At 38.9% G+C, this 11,159-nt stretch overlaps 1 protein-coding gene across 1 annotated transcript; it reads right to left on the reverse strand.

Annotated features, from left to right (window-relative positions):
- Nucleotides 1-126: 126 nt before the first annotated feature.
- LOC106713106 (microsomal triacylglycerol transfer protein) lies at nt 127-10,717 on the reverse strand. Its single transcript, XM_045681384.1, has 13 exons — nt 10,348-10,717; nt 9,841-10,038; nt 9,227-9,325; nt 8,428-8,742; nt 7,295-7,467; nt 6,656-6,800; nt 5,944-6,114; nt 4,926-5,358; nt 4,312-4,457; nt 3,825-3,989; nt 2,494-2,658; nt 1,316-1,533; nt 127-738 (listed from the first exon to the last, which is right to left on the reverse strand). The coding sequence occupies exons 1-13, from the start codon at nt 10,594-10,596 to the stop codon at nt 597-599; spliced, it is 2,619 nt and encodes an 872-aa protein (XP_045537340.1). The 5' UTR covers nt 10,597-10,717; the 3' UTR covers nt 127-596.
- Nucleotides 10,718-11,159: the final 442 nt, after the last annotated feature.

An 11,159-nucleotide genomic window follows, 5' to 3' on the forward strand; every position in this document is an offset into this window, starting at 1 on the left:
TGTTAATTGAAGTTTTACTCTAAAATAAATTTAATTCAGAACGTTAAGATATAGATGAGATTCAAAAATATATTGAAATAACTTACAAGCTAATTATATATACTACTACTACTACTTATAAGATTACGAAAAAAATGTCGGGTTTAAATTTAGCCAGTACAGTTGGAGTAGCGCTATAAATCAGTACTGGCATAATGTAAACACAAACTGGCGCCAGTGTGCCAAAACGGCCCATGCCAAGCCAGCGCTACTATCCTACTGTACGTATTTAAATGCGAGTTAATAGGAATGTTAATTTTCTTGAATAGTTGCACAATATTTGGTATATAGCGCTTTGGCGTTTCATTTCACAGAGCGAAGCACTGCGACACGTATGTGCACGTGACGTCATGTGACACTGCGACGTGTACGTGACGTCATGTGACACTGTGACGTGCACATAACGTCATGTGACACTGTGACGTGCACATAACGTCATGTGACAATGTGACGTGCACATAACGTTATGTAACACTGCGACGTGTACGTGACATCACGTGACACTGCAACGTACGCCCTGTACGTGACATGAGGTGAGGTGCGTGTTCGCGTGCTAGTTATGCGAGCAGCGTGTTACAGGCGGCGTCGTTGAGTGGTCCGAGTGCGAGCGTGCGGCCGGGATGCGGGCCCGCGAGTAATCTCTCTCGATGTACCTTACGTTGTGTACTGCCCAATTCAGAATGCAGTGTGGTGTTTGATCTATAAGCATAAATATAATAGTATAGACCTTTTTACTTCTAATATATAAAATTCTCGTGTCACAGTTTTCGTTCCCGTACTCCTCCGAAACGGCTTGACCGATTCTCATGAAATTTTGTGAGCATATATAGTATCTGAGAGATCTATCTGAGAGGTCTGAGAATCGGCCAACATCTATTTTTCATTTTTTTTAACTGCCCGCGGACGGAGTCGCGGGCGACAGCTAGTATAAATGTAATTTTATAAGTAAAAAGGGGCAATATTCTCGCAGTGTTAGACGCGACGCGACCGCGAAGTCTTCAAAATAAACACTTGTCCTTAAGATGGACCCCTGACGGGTCCGAAATTAGTCGGTGCCGATCACACGTAAGTTAACCCGTTCTTAATTAATTAATTAATTATTATATCTTACGAAAGTTTAAACAATTTAATTGATAGAATGAAACATTACAATACTTATCTAAAGATCGGGAACACATTTTAAGTGAAAGTAAATTGTTCTATGTTCTAATATTTTCTGTTCTAGATACTAGTTCTTTTGGCCGAAAAGCTTTGTTAATAACAGAATGTTGCCAACCTGCGCACATGATCCTCAGTAGAGACTTTCACGCAGAGCGCCATGCGGTCGTAGAAGTCTAGATGTGCGGCAACGCGTAGGCGTGGCTCTGCGGTGTGGTGGGCGTGGGCCCGCAGTGCTCCGCCCACTAGGCGCAATTCCCCGCGCACTCCGCCCACTGCGCCCACACGTAGCTCTAACTCCGACAGTGCTGTGCGAGACCACAACGATACCTGCGCCTACAAAGGAACAATTTCAAAATTGATTTATCTGTAAAACGACATAAATGGTAGCACTCTTCACTTATTTCACTCCTATTGACATATACACGACCATATGATTGTAATATTATAAACTAGCTTTTACCCGCGACTCCGTCCGCGCGGAATAAAAAATAGAAAACGGGGTAAAAATTATCCTATGTCCTTTTCCTGGTTCTAAGCTACCTCCCCATCAATTTTCAGCTAAATCAGTTCGACCGATCTTGAGTTATAAATAGTGCACCTAACACGACTTTCTTTTATATATATACTAGCGACCCGCCCCGGCTTCGCACGGGTGCAATGCAAAATATACCTACTACAGAATAAATGCACAATTTATTTAAGGTACTTAAATGGATAAGGATTAATGCTGTATTGTTTAAAATCACTTCGTAAAAGAATAAAAATGGTTATGCTGGGTTATCCCTAAGAGATAGACATATACCATCGCGGACTTTTTTGTTGAACTTTTTAAGGTGAACAATACTGTAGTACATTATTTTGGTCTATCTCGTAGGGTTCAGCCAGCGTTTGCAATATAAGCGCAAAAAAACGTGCTTATTTACGACATCACATTAGAAAACTTTAAATTTATCAGTGTTTCTCTACTATATTATGCATTTATTATACATACAAACCTTCCTTAAGAATCACTCTATCTATTAAAAAAAACCGCGTCAAAATCCGTTGCGTAGTTTTAAAGATCTAAGCATACATACGGACATACAGCGAAAGCGACTTTGTTTTATACTATGTATTGATGATAAGATAGATTATGGTGTAAAGTAGATGTGAAATCTCTTTTTAGAGTACAAATCATAGCACTTCGATATTTTAGTAAATAAGACTTAACACTTTGCATGCCACTATATTTTTTTGTAAACAATGAACTTTCTAGATGACTCGATCGCATTATAAATGTTAAAAGGCGTATACCTGTGCGTCTAAGGCGAGTGCTATCGCCGAGTCGCAATGCACGTGCAGCACGCCTGCAGCCAGCAGCGGCAGTGTGGAGCTGCGCGTGCTCAGCGGCTGCAGCGCGCGCAACACCGGCGTCGGCGTGCTGCCTGTACCCGACCACACGTGACCCAACAACTGCGCCTGATAGGAACATTACAAAACTAGATGGCGCTGTTAGTTAACGAAACACGATATGGTTTGAATAGAATAGAATGAATAGAATAGAATAAGCGTTTATTGCCACACAAAAGAGACTTATGAACTAAAATTAAACAAAAAGATTAAAAACGTGGCAAAAGGTCGCTCAGCTCAGCTGATACAGGGACGACATCGGCCTTCCCTGAGCTGGTTTTCAGCAGGCCCCTTTGCTCTCACAACATATGCACTTAGGTGTAGGGTAACTAAACTAAATAACAAAAAAAAGAGAATTATAGTGCAATTTTTTAAAATTTTAAACAATGTTTGTGCGAAGTTAATAATAATTTTAACTTTCTAAACTAATTTTAACGTTTGGTGTAACTATTGTGAATATACATTGTATTAATTTAATATTTTGTGCTAGCAATCACATAATATAATAGCTACCGACTAAGCCGAGGTTGGGCCCTCACGGGCACCCTAGAATCAGAATGCTAAACGCGTAATGAGTGACAGCCCAAGCCGAGGTCCCCTCTCGGGGGCCCTTGAGCCTTGTCACTCCATGGAGCGTCCACTGAAGCGATCTAAGAGCTCGGTGACCTCCCAATCCGGTAATAATAACGAAGTAACAGCCCGAGCCGAGGCTCCTGAGGGAGCCCTCGAGCCTAGTTACTCTTAAACGAGGTTTAGGCTAAGCGCCATCTGCGCCCGGACACCTCAAGCCCGGTGAAACTGTAAATGCCTCCTCAAGGCATACAGTGACGACTCAGTCAAAAAAAAAAAAAAAAATTGTAGTTGTAAGTAATAAATCTATATCAGTGAGTGAGTGTCTTGTGCAGAGATTCCCAAAGGAGTCGAGAACTTAAAGGTAAATAATTGTTAATTCTCATTTTCACTCTGTCTTCAATTAACCTAAGTTAAAATGAAAAATAATAATAATAATTGATCTTAAAAGTAGATAATTTGGCCATGTGGTAACCCACAGACCCCCACATGGCCAAATTACCGTTGATCACTGAACCGTTAGGTTCATTTTGGAAAATGGGGTCACTTGTCCAAAATACTTTGGGGATACCTAGTCTAGTGCTTCACTCTACAGCGCCTATATTATTACATTTAAACCACAAACAAGACGATTATTGTGTAAAATATTTTTTTTATTAAGTTACCTGTCCATCAAAAAGTGTAACACTTGGTAGTCGCGCTCCGCCCACAGTCAGCGCCAGACCACCACTCATGTCTTCCTCCACACCCTCGGCCCCACCTTCTGCCACACCCTCGGAACTCTTAGCTCCGCCCGTCAACGACTCAAGACCACGCGTCCATAACTCTATCTAAAAAACATAATTTACTAGCTTTTACCCGCGACTCCGTCCGCGCGGAATAAAAAATAGAAAACGAGGTAAAAATTATCCTATGTCCGTTTCCTGGTTCTAAGCTACCTGCCCACCAATTTTCAGTCAAATCGATTCAGCCGTTCTTGAGTTATAAATAGTGTAACTAACACGACTTTCTTTTATATATATAGATTTTAAGACAATACAATCAAATGAAAAACAAGGTTTCAAATAAAATAAATAGTGCAATCTGTTGAGATATAACTTATTTAGTGTTAAAAATGTTAGAGCAGTGGTAATTAACAAGTTGTATACATACAGCGAGCAGTGGTGCTGGTGTTCCTTCCACATCCAGACGTACAGTACCGCGACGTAGCACTCCTCCTGGTGTCAGCTGCAGCGACTCCAACCTCCCCCCACCTACACCAAACACACCTAATGGTCGCACCAGCGCTGATGATGTACCTAAAAAAAATGTCTTTTTTTAATAGTGGTAGATCCCGCAACCATATTTGTTGGGTGCACGAATAGACCGAGTCGACCGGTGAAATACCACCACACAGAAGACAGGTGTGAATTGGAAGCAATTCTGCGTACAGTCTGATGATTGTGATGCTGGATGACAAATTTTACTCCTCTTTCCCTTCCCAGCCTTTTCTAATTAGGAAAGAATGGTAACGGGAAGTGGATTTGGCGGAAGACGATCAACGGAGAAGGGGATGCAGAGAAAGAGGATATTTCGTCTTCCTGTGCGTCCCCTTCTCCGTTGATTAAAAGTAGGCAACGCATAAGCATTTGCGGATGTCTACGGACAACGGTCGCTTCACTATTTTGGAAAATCCAGATGGCTTTTGGAGATATTAAAAAAAAAACTCACATTTAAATAAGACGAGAAAAAATTACAAAATTATATCTATCTTAAAAAATACTTACCGGATAGTGCTAAAGCATTCCAGCCGCGTTGTTCCGGAGACAACATGGCCAGTACATCTGCTAGCGGTTTATGTTCCTCCGCGAGCTGTAGCGCGCGTTGCCAGAACAGCCGGCGCAGCTCGACTGGCGCATGCACGTGCAGCTCGCGCGACAGCCGCGCCAGCACTAACGGTGGAGGCAGCGGCGCCGCCCGCACTAAGAACAGATCCAGCGCTGCAGCACGCACTTCCAACGGTCGTAGACTAGACGCCAGCGCTGCTAAGCGACGTTGTCTCGCCGGTCCTATAGCTGTAGCTGGTAGCGCTTGTAGTGCTTGAAGCGCATGTAATGCTGCACCTCCGCCACGTTCAGCTTGCTCGAGGAGTAACTCAGCTGTGTCCTCGCGCTGCAAGTTGCCAAATGCTCGCGCTACTAAAGCACGGCATTCCTCATCCTAGTCAAACATATCACATCTTACCAATCTTATATATAAAACTAGCTGTCGCCCGCGACTCCGTCCGCGCGCAGTTAAAAAATGGGGGGAGGGGGTTATGAAAAATAGATGTTGGCCGATTCTCATAGATACCGGATAAGCACAAAAAATGTCATCAAAATTGGTCAAGCCGTTTCGGAGGAGTACGGTGACGAAAACTGTGACATTAGTATTTATATTATATATAAAATTCTCGTGTCACGGGGTTCGAACTTGAACTCCTCCGAAACGGCTTGACCGATTCTCATGAAATTTTGTGAGCATATTCAGTAGGTCTGAGAATCGGCCAACATCTATTTTTCATAACCCCCCCCCCATTTAGTTTTTTTAACTGCGCGCGGACGGGGTCGCTGGCGACAGCTAGTATTGTATATAAAAGTTTAGATGGATGGACAGAGGAGATGCAAAGAAAGAGGACATATCCCCTTAAATAATCATCACTTTAAATGAAAACGCGGAAATTACTTCTATTTCACACCTTTCTTAGTGTTTTCATTAAAAATTATTTCTATTTTGTGATCTAGTTTATGTAACTAGTATACTTACAAGACATCGCGCTAGTTGTTTGGAGAGCGCATCCCGCACAGTTTCAGTGACGTGTGGAGCGTGGTTCGCGAGCCGTGCCGCGCCCGCTGCAGCCGCGAGCAGCGCCGCCTCGCGCACCACCTCCGATCTCGCCTCCGTACCCAGCCGGAGTACATCCACCACTACTGACTCCTAGCACAAACAACTGAACGTGTAAAATCTTACTAATATTATAAATGCGAATGTTTGGATGTACGAATGGATGGATTGATGAATGTTTTTTAGCTTAAACTTAACTTAATCTCGATGAAATTTGGCATAAATGTAGAAAATAGTCTGGAAAAACACATAGGCTACTTATTAAGTTTTTTTTTAATTCCGGGCGCACAGAGTCGCGGACGACAGTGAGTATTAAATATATTACATATAGACAGACAACATTAACATAAAATCTGTTCACATAAAAAAAACAGGTTATTTATTCGAGTATATATTACATAATACATTACACTAGCTTTTACCCGCGACTCCGTCCGCGCGGAATAAAAAAAAAAGAAAAGAAAACGGGGTAAAAATTATCCTATGTCCTATTCCTGGTTCTAAGCTACCTGCCCACCAATTTTCAGTCAAATCGATTCAGCCGTTCTTGAGTTATAAATGGTGTAACTAACACAACTTTCTTTTATATATATAAGATTAGATACAAATAATTATTAAAAAAATAAATACAAACATCAGGTGTATGTGCCAGTGCTAACGCGTGCAGATATTCAGTAGCGGGGGGCGGGGCGTCGCGCTCCACCAATGGCAGCTCGAGAGACACGGCCGCGTGCGCGTGCGCACTGCCCGCCGCACCCAGCACACGACACACTGCTGTTCTGTAAAAAAACTTTATTTTTAATTCATTTTGATAATAGACGAGCTAAAATACTTGATTAAATCAGTTTATGGTTCAAATAATTATTGAATTACAATTGATGAATATGATTTGATGAAAATCGTATTTATAACGTCTCTACAAGGTCATAAAAGTCTTATGAAAGCCTATGTTAGGGGTGACAAGGCATTAGTCAACCACACTGACCCAGTACCAGTATTTGTTAAAACACTTTAACCTTTGCAGTTTTTTTTAATTGTTCTATATCAGGGATTCCCTAAGGGGTCGATATTGAACTTAAAGCATCGCTAAATCTCACTATGTCTTCTATTGACCTAAGTCAGAATTAATAATAATAATTGATATTAAAAGTAGATAATTTAGCTGTGGAGGTCTATGGTAAAGGTTCATTTTGGAAAATGGGGTCACATGTCCAAAATAGTTTGGGGGGTCTCTGTTCTATATGAATGCGCAATTTTTTTAATATTCACTAACAAGGATCGTGCGTCAGGCTGCGCGCGCAGTAAAGCAGCTATCCTATCTTGTGTCACATTGCGCAGCGCGCGCAGTGCCCGCAGCCCCGCCTGCGCTGCGCGTGCGCTGCCACCCCCACCTGCCTCCTCCTCCTCCCCCTCCACCACAGCACCATTTATAGCTTCTTCTAAACTCTATAATAAGATCATTTTAATAAGCTTATGTGAGCAATATCTACGTATTTAATGACCTTAAAAATAATGAATACCTTACAAATTATTCATACCGCGTAAGATCATGTAAAAATATGTTTTTTTTTTTAATTATTATAATGGTATTGTAGAGCCAACCAGTAATAAGCCAGTAATTTAAAAATAAATATTAGTTATTCTGTCCACCCAAAATTAACTTAACATCATCAGTATTGTTTAACCGTTCTACAAATTAAATAATGCGGTCCATTAGCGCAGTTGATAAGAGATGTAGAGGTCATGAGGGTCAAAGATAAGCAACTTTGTTTATTTTATCGTCGTCTCCCGTACTTCCACGTGGCCATTCTTATCACTGACTAATGATCTCTTACCAAAACATATGATGTTGAAGTAAAAATTATTTATAGTTAGTTTTCTACTGCATTATACTTTAATACAACATAGTTAGTGTTACTAATTTCTTTTAATAATATTTACCTTTGGTTACATTTAGAAGAAAAAATAAGCGTAATGAACATCATATATGGTAATTATAGCTTAACTTATCTGTTAAGATAGTTAAGGTATTAGCACATTGGTTAAAACCACTATCGGACAGAACCTTATATATCATTTTTTTTATCAATAATATTTTTGCACATTTATTGTTACCATTCCAAATAAGCTCGAAGCTTTTTTAATAATTCAAGCCATTACACTAACGGGTGAATAAATTGAAAAAAAAAAAAATATGTGAGAAAGCAATAGCAGCAATGATAGACGGTTGCCATGGTAATTCTCAACCAATAGTGAAGGCCTTCATTGTCGTTTGACCATTTGAATTTTGAAATAGAATGTTATATGCAATATAAACTATAAAAAAGTTTTCCTGTGTAACAAAAAATGTATAGAATTCCATACGGATAAAGCCGCATTGGAACAGGGTAGTATGTAATATCTTACCAATTCATCATCAAGTATATCATCAGTCATGAGCATAGGCAATGGGACTGGCTTCAGATTTGATGGTAACTCGGCTAATGCAGTTTCTAGATCAGGGTACTTTGTTGCTGTAGTCCGTGGTACACCGTCTCGACGTAAGCGCATCCAAACACGTGCTTTTATAGCAGCGTTTAACTCCTTATAGCCAGTTGTATGTAATTCTTCAGCATGCACTTCATCAATTGCGTCCAGTTTCTCGCTCAATGTGTACCTTGTGAGACGACGAGATGTTATACCTTCGGTTGAATCTTTCATATTTGGATGTTTACATTTTGTCTGAAATAAATAGTCAAGTTATATACACTTTATTATGTATAGGTGGCATTACATTTCTATTTTTTTAGAGAAACTATACAAATAATTTAAAGGTAAATAAAATATTTAAATAGGTTTTTTTAACTTTCAAACACTCTTTATTAGAAACTAGCTTTTACCCGCAACTCCGTCCGCGCGGAATAAAAAATAGAAAACGGGGTAAAAAATATCCTATGTCCGTTTCCTGGTTCTAAGCTACTTGCCCACCAATTTTCAGTCAAATCGATTCAGCCGTGCTTGAGTTATAAATAGTTTAATAATGCCTTTATCAGCTGCAACCAACCTTCCTGGACATGGTGCATCTTCGTCGAAAATATACGAATCCTAAGTCGAGGAAAACGAAATGACTTTCCGAACAACCTATTATTTTATAGTGAACCAACAAAAAGAAATTCTTCTAATTCTTAAGAAATATAAGGTACTGATGAAATTATTAAAAAGTTACCTTAATTTTTCTGATAACTTGCATAGAAATAGAATCATACAATACATTACAATCCCCTGAAATATCAATTTCATTGTGTTCTCCATCTATGATTTGAAGCTGAAAATGTTGAAATACATTTAATAGTATTTATTATCACAATAACAATTATAAATACTAATATAGAATGTCTGGTTTACATTTTATCATAATGTAAGCACTAACTGGTGCTAGTTAGTCGAAATCCACGCCAGGCCAGTGCCACTGTGCTACTGAACTGGCATTATGTATTTTTTTTTTATTATATCAAATGGTGGCAAACGAGCAAACGGCCACTTGATTTCGCCGAAATAGTGAGGCAAGCAGTGCCCATAGACATCCACAAATGTAGATGCATTGCCTACCTTTAATGAACAGAGAAGGGGATGCACAGAAAGAGGATATTTGCCTTTCCTATGTGTCCCTGTTTCGCCAAATCCACTTCCCCTTCCCATCTTTTCTTAATAAGAAAAGGGTGGGAAGGGAAAAATAAACATATTATTCAATAACTCCACAATGAAATAAAGACTCAGTTTTTTTTTTTTAATTCACGTGGATGAACTTATTACAGCTAGTAAAATTATCAAATAACGTACCTGAAAAAGACTTATTAAAGACTTTTTGTAATTCAATATATCAGTAACTTCATCAGGATTCAAATAGGTGTCAGTGATGATTCCATTTTTCCAATGGGCATAGAATTCAGTCTTATAATAAGGATCCCATATAGATTTAATAGGTAAATAATCTGCAGTCACTAGTTTCCCTCTTGCTAATAATTTTGGAGAGTTTAACTGTAACAATTTTTTAGCTTAAATATATGAATTATTATTTTGAGAATAATAATGATAACTTTCATCTAGTTTCCTAGCTTAAAGTAAAAACTTTAGTTAAGGTATATTTTAGTACAGTCTTCGATAGGGTCATCACTTATTAGGAGTTGTCATTTTCAAACAAGAACAATGAGGCCATTGACCTTCAGGATCATGTATATAATTATTATTTGCCTTTACGTTTATATAAGGTAATTTAATTTTATATGTATATGATTTATTATAACTTAAATAACTATTTCATACGAAAAACTTAAAAACAATACGTACAGTGAATTTCAAAAGGAAGTCTGAGTCAATGCCCCATACGGGCTGAACATCCAAACTACCGGCGATTTTATATCCAACCTCCTTATCCTGCCTGCTAACGTCATTCAACAGGACCATACTTTCCACGCTGTATGTTGCCGGCGACTGGAATATTTTAATTTCTCCATATTCTCCTCTGGGCACTGACGATGGTCCAACAAAAGTTGTTCCGCTAGATAAAAGCGCCCCTAATATCGTGATTATATTCATATTAATTATTGAATTGAAATTTATTTCTTTTAAATTTAAAACAAAAACTATAAAATTTAGAACATGATAAATATTCTTCTATGCGCAAGCGCCGACCGGATAACGGATACTGAAATGTCAATCGGTCTTTCGTTGGCAGAAGACATTGACAGAGACAGAAAAAAACCATTGACGTTTATGACGTCATAAGAAATGACAGTTGATCTGTTTGTGCAATAAAAAAATATTTAGCAGATATTTACTTTCTCAGAAATAGTAAATTATGATTATCATCTATATATATATATATAAAAGAAAGTCGTGTTAGTTACACTATCTATAACTCAAGATCGGTCGAACTGATTTAGCTGAAAATTGATGGAGAAGTAGCTTAGAACTAGGAGACGGACATAGGATAATTTTTAACCCGTTTTCTATTTTTTTATTCCGCGCGGACGGAGTCGCGGGTAAAAGCTAGTTATCAATAAAGGAAAGTATTTTTTGTGGTGAGTTTTCACTGACGAAAGATATGCACAAAAATATTGTTTTATCTATTTTTCAGAGAGATTGATACCCGAATACTG

Source organism: Papilio machaon, chromosome 15 (genome assembly GCF_912999745.1).
Source record: "Papilio machaon chromosome 15, ilPapMach1.1, whole genome shotgun sequence".
NCBI lineage: Eukaryota > Metazoa > Arthropoda > Insecta > Lepidoptera > Papilionidae > Papilio > Papilio machaon.

Excerpts from the sequence above, each read along its gene's own strand:
- LOC106713106 (XM_045681384.1), bottom strand. The coding sequence starts at position 10,596 with ATGAATATAATCACGATATTAGGGGCGCTTTTATCTAGCGGAACAACT. Across the intron at positions 10,039-10,347 it reads ACTTCCTTTTGAAATTCACT|TTAAACTCTCCAAAATTATT; the intron begins GTACGTATTGTT and ends AAATTGTTACAG. Across the intron at positions 9,326-9,840 it reads CTTTAATAAGTCTTTTTCAG|CTTCAAATCATAGATGGAGA; the intron begins GTACGTTATTTG and ends CAACATTTTCAG.